General features: G+C 30.3%; 1 protein-coding gene across 5 annotated transcripts in view; it reads right to left on the bottom strand.

The window, feature by feature from the left end:
- Window positions 1–8,352, bottom strand: part of LOC106689884 (zinc finger autosomal protein) — a 14,996-nt gene extending 6,644 nt beyond the window's left edge. For 3 of the 5 annotated variants that reach the window (XM_014435085.2, XM_014435089.2, XM_014435087.2), the window contains exons 1-5: window positions 8,298–8,352; window positions 7,863–7,930; window positions 7,065–7,112; window positions 5,868–5,927; window positions 1,975–2,028 (exon numbers count right to left, since the gene is read on the bottom strand). In XM_014435085.2, coding sequence (XP_014290571.1) covers window positions 1,975–2,028; window positions 5,868–5,927; window positions 7,065–7,112; window positions 7,863–7,887 — 187 coding nt within the window. In that variant the 5' untranslated portion in view covers window positions 7,888–7,930; window positions 8,298–8,352. Of the gene's footprint in view, window positions 1–1,974; window positions 2,029–5,867; window positions 5,928–6,865; window positions 7,113–7,862; window positions 7,931–8,102; window positions 8,260–8,297 lie in introns of those variants that run through there. The other 2 variants (XM_014435088.2, XM_014435086.3) reach the window with 2 other exon arrangements.
- Window positions 8,353–9,578: the final 1,226 nt, after the last annotated feature.

Raw genomic sequence — 9,578 nt, 5'->3', positions numbered from 1 at the left:
ATGCTAACACCTAGGCCTTCTAAGAAGCTCCTTGTTCTATCTGGTATTGTTCCGCGAGATCCAAACCAGAAGCCTCTCATGGTGAACTCTTTCTCTCTCCGAAGGTCTCCCGGAATTTTTCCTTAAGGAAAGGGACGCATTTTTCATATACTTTCTTTTTTTCCCTTTCCACTCCACCTTCCTGTTCGAGGTCATTAAAAAAAAAGTGAAAGATTTTTGAGAAAAATTTGTGAAACTCTGTTCGGAAAAATACTACTAAAACTTTGAATGGAAAAGATTCAGTTGTTGTTCAGTAGGGATGCTGACACACTACACTATCATTCTAAATGCACACACTTTTTCCTTTCATGTTTATTGATATAGAAAAATCATTTTATAATTATATCAAAATTTTAAACAATAGAAGATTAGGTTCCATATAACAAATTTAGAAATGCCTATGTAATTAATCGTAATAAAGAGACATGGCATTGACTAATTATTATGCTTTTTATTTATGTTGTCAATTATTATTCGTTTTTTTTTATTACTATTTGTATTTATTGCTTTCATATTTTAATTTTTAAAATGTGTCTTACTCTATGTTTTTATTCATTTACACAATTATTTTTAATAAATTCACATGCTTTCCATTTCTTATTTGTTATAATGTTTTAATTATTTTCATATTAATTTTTATTTTTAGAGGTTACTGATTGACCATATCTTTCTATATTTTAGGAAGATGGTATAGGTTGCGGTAAAGAACCTTCAAAAGTACACAACTAGCAGTAAAGCTATCTGTTTTTTAATTAACATTTTTATGGGTTTTTTGTACCTTTCTTGACCACCCTCGGGACCATTTTCCTACAAAGTAACTTTTTTTATATTGTCAATTATTTATCCCCCATCTTTATAGTTTTTATACTGTCAATTATTTATCCCCCGTCTTTATAGTTTTTACTTTGTCAATTATTTATTCCCTGTCTGTATAGTTTTCATATTGTCAATTATTAATTCCCCGTCTTTATAGTTTTTATATTGTCAATTATTTATCCCCCTTCTTTATAGTTTTTATATTCAGGTTTTTAAAAAAGTTTTAGTTGTATGAAACATTAAAAATCATTTTCATTGAATTTTAAAATTTTCCACAATTTCTTTTTTAGGTCTTTTCTAGAAGAAGTTTTTTGACGTGACAACGTCTTATAAATCATTTTGCGGGATGCCATGTTAGAAAAAGTGTCCCGTAACGGAAGTAGATTGTGGGGGAGGTAATTAGTAGTGTAGTAGTGGGGGTAAGAGGATTATAGATGCTGAGAGTCATGCAAGCAAAAGTGTCCCGTAACGGAGAAGGTAGTGGTGGGGATGGGTAAGAGTGAGGTGGTGGGGGTAAGAGGATTATAGATGCTGAGAGTCATGCAGGCAAAAGTGTAGCGTAACGGAGAAGGTAGTGGTGGGGGAAGGAAGCCTGAGATGATCTTTAAATTATGCATGAAATTAAGAATATGGTGATAATAATAAAATTCATTGGAATTAATTAAACTACCATCGTCCGATTATGAATAGAATATTGGAAATAAAGTCTTAGAATTAAGTATAACTGTATAAATATTTTGTATAACCAAGCAAAAATAAATATCTGAATTCAATATGTGAACTGGTTTATTATTTCAAATATATAACATTGGATTGATTTTAATTTATATTTATGTAATATTAGCATAGAGTATACGTTGTCACGGAAATATGTCGCCTCGGTGCTTCGCGCCGAAGCCTACACGGGCACGGTTTTTTTATTAGAACTTTTCTAGGCATATACTTTATTGTATAATGATTTATATTTGAATATTTTAGCTACCTTTTTGTATATTTGGACTTTTTTTTTTTATATATACTTCAGGTTTTTTTTTTTCTTTACAGCAAATTTTACAGTTTTTTGTTGTATATTATATGGCATATAATCTGGACTTGGTTAATAAGATAAATGTTGCTCACCTTCATCGGGAACAAGTAGTTCTTGTTCTTGCTTAACATGAGTAAGTCCACCTGCTGGTATGAAAATAATATTTAAACCAAGGTAGAGGAAACATCTCATTACACATGTAATAAATTAAATAAGTGCATATAAACTCATTTATGAGGAAGAAAACATAATTTTAACACAATAATCTTCTATATTAATTAACACACATTGTAAAGATGATCTGAAGCTTATGATGCAACCCACATTTTTCTTCTGGGCCCCGATTTCGACCTCAGAGTACTCAATACACAAAAGAACCCAAAAGAGCAAATCATATCTCTACTTTACAGAACCAGTGGAAAGTGTCTTCATATCAGTATGCCAGCAGAGTCGATAATATCTTTGGTACTGTTGAGAATTAAAATCATTATCTCGAAATCCAATCATCTCCACAAAAAAATATATACTGTAATATGCTCTTTTTTAGTAAATAGTATATTTTGATGTATAAATGGTTTTAATATGTTTTATTTTATGTATCATTTTAATATTCATTGCTTTGTTTATCCAAAAAGCAAACTAACCAAGTTTCATTGTTTATAATAACTTCGTGATACAAAAAAAAACAAGATGGCGGTATGTTGTCAAGGCCACATTGAGTAGATTCAAATATCATAAAAACTATTTTAACTCTTCCCATCATAATTGAAAATACAGTAAATTAAAGGAAAAATAGAAATCAAGAAATAGTGCTAATGAATAATATTCAGAAAGTAAATCATTTGGAAAAATCCCTAACTATTGTGCGACAAGTGATGTTTACATGGAACCTCAAGGCAGGTTTTGGTTTTTGAACTTGTGGCAGTTCTGTTTGTGGCACCAAGGAGAGATGGTCACTTTTGTCTGGGGCTCCAAGGAGAGAGGATGTAGCTTCATCAATTTCTGTCCAGCATGAAGAAAGAAGCCATCTTGGACGCCAAACAATAGGAAGAAAAAAACATCAAGGATCTCAAAAGGAAGACCGTGAGCTTGGTTAGTTTGGTTATAACTAAATTAGAATATATTTGTAAAACAGATGTAAATTTAATTAATTGAAATTATTGTAAATGCCTGTTCTGATTGTCTAGCAACCACACGCCCTGAGATTAAGAGTCTCTCTCTTTCTTTTTATATAATAAAATTAAGAGTCTTTCTTTTTATATAATAAAATTATATTATCTATTTTATATTAAAGTTCTTAATTTGAACCCAAGTTATATTCTTTTATATTTGAAGAAAAAAAATTATAAAAAGAATATAAATTCTTTTTCTTTTATTTTTAATATTTTCAAATTATTACAATACGAACATATAAAAATAAGTCTCAAATAGAGAATACAAGAAATAAATTAGGATTCAACAATACGATGCTGTAGAATTAAGGAAAAAAAAACTACTACTTTAACTGATGAAGAAATGTTAGGTTTGATGTTTGATAAGCAAGTTCAGAAGTTCTAATCCTTTCTGCTCCACCCAACTAACTATTTTTAACCTCCTCCCACCAGAGATTCATCACTAACTGAATCAAATATTTAATAATAACACAGAATTCAATCTTAGTGGAAAACGTAATTAAATACTTAATTACTAAAAAATAAATAATAGATAGACAAATATATCAATGTAAAAATATCCATAAGCTCTATTATCGCTGTAAGATTTTAATCACAACATATCAAATCAGTGTATGAAGTTTATGTATATCTAAAACTAAAACAATAAGAAATATAGCAACAAGTATAGTATAGAAGACAAAGAATTGCTATAGAACGATAGAATCAATAATAGTAACAAATCAGATAAAAAGGCTGATTAAAAGTAAAAATTATCTATCATTTAAAAGAAACTATCATAACAACAGCAAATAACAAGATCCATAGAAATTACATTACATCATAATAATAAAATAAATAAAATACAATGGCCGAACCATATTAGGATCTAATGAGAGAAAATACTACTTTAAGGGTCTTTCACAACAATGAGGGATGTGGAAGTATGTTAAACAGTGAAATGATAACAGTGCTTTTAAATAAACTCAAAATATGTGAGTAGCTTTTAGGTTAAAGAAATGTATCTCATAAGAATGGTTAGAGAAATGTATCACATCATAAGAATGAGTAAAGAAATGTATCACATAAGAATGGTTAAAGAAATGTATCACATATCTATTTTAAGATTTGGTTAAAGGAGAATGTGAATGGATCCAGAAATTATTCTTTTTCATGGTTAGGTACTGTGGCTACGACAGAGGTTTCATCAATATTAAAGGAATGGTAAATCCCCAGATAGTGTGAAGGGGATGTATCAACGTAATCATGTATCAGCATTAGGAGAAGATTAGTTATTTTCCATTAAGACATACAAATTTTGCAGCAGTTTTTTATTCTCCCCAATGTATGTCCATTCCTCTCCTTGTAATCATACTTTTTAAAAGTAGTAAATGCTACATCAAAGAATTATCGTTCGGGCAATTGAAGAGCTAAATGGAAAGACATGTTTATCATAGGAAGAATATTTTAAATAATCCTCTCAACATATAAACTTGTTTAATTTGTAAAACCTTATATTGTGGCAGTTTTCAAAAGTTAAAAATTGAGTTTTTCATTCTATAATAGGAATAAAAAACCAATAAATATAATTTTTGTCAAATACAAAAGTTTCTAATAAAATATAGTAAGACATTCTTTTATATAACTCTTCAATTAATACAACAGTACTTTTTTTTTTTTTTTAAATAAACAGTATGACCAGTTTGGATTCCGAACATCTCACTCCACTATCCAGCAATTCCATCGTGTGGTGGACATTATCTTGTCTTCTTTTGACAGTGGTACGTACTGTGCAGGATTCTTTTTCGATGTAGAACAGGCTTTTGATCGAGTCTGGCACCCAGGACTGCTTTACAAACTCCGTAAATTCTAATATACTTTCTTATTATCCGTTCCTTTTTCACTGATAGACTAAGTAAACCACAATGGTACCTATTCGTCCTTCTTTTCTCAGTCCACTGGTGCTCTTCAGGCCCATCCTCTACACAGACTATACAGCTGAAATCCTAACACTATCCTCACCACTTACACTGATGACACATGTGTACTTGCAGTCAATAATATCCTTTTAATTGCATCCCAAACTCTCCTATCACAACCCTCAAAGAATGGTGCTATAATTGGAGAATCAAAATAAACCCCAACAAATTCCATCAAATCACCTTTACCCTCTGTCGTAAACCTACCGACTGCCCTACAGTATCCTTTAATAATGTTGCTCAGATCTGCTACCTTGGACTACATCTGGACAAACAACTAGCCTTAAATCCTCAAACAAGATTCAAAAGACAGGAAACTGCACATCAATTTCGAGTATTACAGCAACTTACTAGACAAACGGTCCAAACTTCCAATTCATTTCAAAAACCTGATCTTCATAACAATTATAAGGCCTATCTGGACATACGGAGTTCCTTCATACGGAAATCCTTCATAAAATCCTCAATGCTGCTTACTTTGTGACAAATAAAATCATCCATAAAGACCTTAATGTTCTAAATGTAACCGATCTAGCCCTAATCAGATATCAATCTTTCCATTATAAACTCCCTAATCATCAAAAACCCCTAGTTTCTAACCTGGCTTCTTTTTTTCTATTCCTGACAATCCACCAAGGTGCCTAAAAAGAATATGACCTCGAGACCTAGTGTAGAAACATGATTAGAGTGCTACAAATGGATAGTCTCATTCCATGCCTGTATCTCTCCATTTTGATCTTACATCAAATTTACTAAATATGTTTTTATGTAAATACAGTTGTAAATAGCAATAAATAAATATGCAGTAAACAATGTATACGTAATATTAGATAAGTTTAAAATGGAAAAACTTACAAGTTAACTCAGCTTCAAAGCTCATTTCTTCTTTTACAGTAACATTGCAGTTATTTATACCTAGAACAGTAAACAATTTGACTATCCAGGATTCAGTGACAAATTTTGAATCATGAATATAAAAAAAAATTAAACAAAATAAATGAGAAATATAGTGATTCTTAGCATTACTACAATGCATTTCAATACCCCTCTGAATGTGTACTTAACTTTATAATGACAAAAATGAGCCATAAACCTGAAAATAATATTTATTTATTTGTTTATGGGGCAATCCCCGTACAAATAGAGTTAACCTGTGAAGTACATAATCTCCAGAGAGTAAGGTATTAGAGAATTGTTACATAGCTTGCCCTCCAAATATTAAAAATGAAAGAGAATGAATATATTCACGTATAATAATATAATGTATACAATAATATGCGTATAATAATATAAATATGTAATGTACAAAAAGTTCATTATGACAAGGAGGAGCCAAAATCATTGAAGTAGGGATAGATCTTAAAAAGTTTTGACCAATGAAAAAGGTGAAAAAATACTGAACCTCCCCCAAAGATCAAAGAAGGGGCATTGGAAAGAGGTCTGTTGAGAGGGACACAAGTAGCTCCCCTACGGTCTGAACAACACTAAAGGATCAGAAACTTACATATTCTCCATTCCTCTCAAGATTAGACTCTGTAGCATACACAGCAAGTAGCACTCATAATTACAATAGTGCAAAAGAGACATTTCAGAAATATTAATAAAATGGTTTCTTAATAAATATTATAAATAAGAATTCACAATTAGTTGATTGTTTTAATTAATTTGTATATTATTTAATAAATGTTTCATATAGTATGCTATCATACAAAATGATGGTATGACACCACCAAACCTCCCTGATTATTTATTAATTTTCTCTGTGCTCTCTTTTTTCTTCATTCTTTTATATTATATCCAACATCAATTACTTCTGCTTGTCACTTCTTGTTACTTTTACTTTAATTACTTACCAACTTGGTGTGACAGCAATGCGCATTGGGGTGTGGCTCCCAGAGAGCTCAGTTAGGAATGTAGTGGATTCAATTTTCACTTGGGGTCAGTGAATAAATATTTTTTGGCAGCCCCGAGAAATGAATCTTGAAGAATCGAGAACTGAATTTTGACTGCATAATTTAAACAAAGATTATATTAAATTAATATTTTCCTCACCGTTATCAATCTGCAATCCTTTCTCTTCTTTGATAAGAATTGTTGATACTGTAACAAGTTACAATAAATTATTTATCTACAATATTAGCTGACATTCATTGATGATTTTATTCTTTAATATAATGCTAGACAAAAATTCAAAAAATAGTAGAAGAAATATTCATGATAAAGACAATTTTTGCCAATTTTCATGCATGGCATGAAGCGGACTTAAAAAAACTTAAAATTTTCATTTTTTTTTTAATTTATTAAAAACCACTACAAAACAGGTCGTCAACTAACACCTAATTTTTTTTTAATTTTGCAAACTTTGCATTTTAATAACAGCATAAAAATCGATCCTATTTCAAAAATGTAAGGCACTTTAGCTGTAGATATTCTAACTAACTTTCTAAGGACAATATTGGCTTCTAGGGCACATTGGGGAGAGCCCTTGAACATATGTCTACTATTTTATGACCAAGTACAACCAATAGAATTTTCATTGAAACTGGTGATCTTACATGCATAACCTCCCCTTATTAGTAAACAACTTTTAATTATAATTATATAAAAAATTGAGTAATGGGTAAAAATAAATCATTTTCCTAAAATCTCGTGATTTATGATGAAGATATGAAGTGTATGATAATAGAACCTGAATCATTTTAGTACACATTACTTAAAAGTCATAGGAAATAAATAAATATTTCATATCTTGCCACAAAATCTTTTGATGATAACTTCAAGAAGCAGTAGAAATCATAAGAACCCTATAAAACATTGTAACATTCAAAACAACTTGTAAAGAAAACTTACCTGATGGACAGGTTTCATCAGCCATTTCTGTATGTACAAAAATTACTAAGAACCAAAATTGTTTTTACCTGAAAAAAATAAATAAATTACAACATGAAATTAATTTACAAGATATGTAAATTATGTGATACTGGATTTAAATTTCCAGAAACTTTCTTAATGTTTTTCTAGATATTGCATCAAAACACGTAATTTTTATAATTGTTATACACAAAAATAATAAGCAAAGTTTTATTGGACCTAATGCAAATTGATAATGAACTGAGTGTTCCATAACATCAGCAATGTTTAGAAGATACATTTAAAGGCAAAGACACGAGCATTCCCACAAAAAGTTGCAAAATGTTTCAATGATACAAATAAAAATTAGCAAAAGGCATAGTAAACTCTAATTATAACAATAAAATGTTTTTCACAAAGTAAAATCCAACTTACAAGAAACCAATGATAACCGCTCCCCCAATGATAACACCTAATAATAAGAGATGTGTTGTTCATGAACGAGCCGGTTCAAACCAACTACAGTCTGGAAGATTATTGATTGACCGTGTGTGAAGATGAAAGGAATATGGTCCGGGTGGGGTCAAGAAAAACTCAAATAGTAGAAATATACTAATTTAATGAGCCAACGTTTCGCCCCACGTTGGCTCATTAAATTAGTATATTTCTACTATTTGAGTTTTTCTTGACCGCACCCGGACCATATTCCTTTCAACTACAGTCTGTGAAATAATTATTTCTAAGCATACTTCGTTAGTTATTTACCATTATATTTTATAAATGTATCTGCACATTGAGGGTCATTAGCATACTACACAGGGTCTTTTCTTTAAAATTTGGGTACTTAAATCACAATAAAAAAAAAATTACTTTTCTCGACCAAACGTGATAAAAGCTTTGAATTTTTAAAAATCCAAGTTTATTTAAAAACTTAAATAAATTTTCAATCAGACAAAATAAAAGTCTGATATTCAGTTATTTATATATGTTACAGTACCATCTTGCACTAGAGATGCGACATCGATAAAAAAACATCGATGTTCAATACTAAAACATCAATGTTTTTTTTAACCATTTCTGTATCATAAAGACTGTTCTAAACACTACACATGCTCCGGCCAGTCAGAAGTGCTTTTTCTATCAACCAATAGGACATGGACTCCAAAAAACATCAATGTTTTAAATTATAATTGCTTACAATACATTACCCAAAAAACATCGAAGTTTTTGAACAATTATTTCAGAATCATAAGTCTGTTTCAACGATCACGCATTCTAAGGCTTGTCAAAAGTAGATTTTGGTACTAAGAATCCAACATACAACAAAAAACATTGATGTTTTTATTATATTGTTGCTTACAATACAATACCCAAAATACATCGATGTTTATGAATAACTATTTCAGAAACATAAGGTCTGGTCCAACGATCCCGCGTCCTACGGCCTGTAAGAAGTGCTGTTTGAAACAAAGAATCAGACAATGACTATAAAAAACATCTATGTTTTAAAATATCGCTGCTTAAAATAGATTACCTAAATCAAAATACATCAATGTTTTTGAACAACTATTTCAGAAACTTAAGGTCTGGTCCAACGATCCCGCGCCCTACGGCCTGTAAAAAGTGCTTTTTGAAATAAAAAAATCCGACATCGACTACAAAAAAACATCGATGTTTTAAAATATCGTTCCTTACAATACATTACCCAAAATACAT

This window comes from Halyomorpha halys, unplaced genomic scaffold (assembly GCF_000696795.3).
Source record: "Halyomorpha halys isolate HHAL.00 unplaced genomic scaffold, Hhal_1.1 Scaffold1506.1, whole genome shotgun sequence".
NCBI classification, from domain to species: Eukaryota; Metazoa; Arthropoda; class Insecta; order Hemiptera; family Pentatomidae; genus Halyomorpha; species Halyomorpha halys.
Note: the sequence above shows the minus strand (reverse complement) of the source record. Positions and strands in the feature narration are given on the sequence as shown.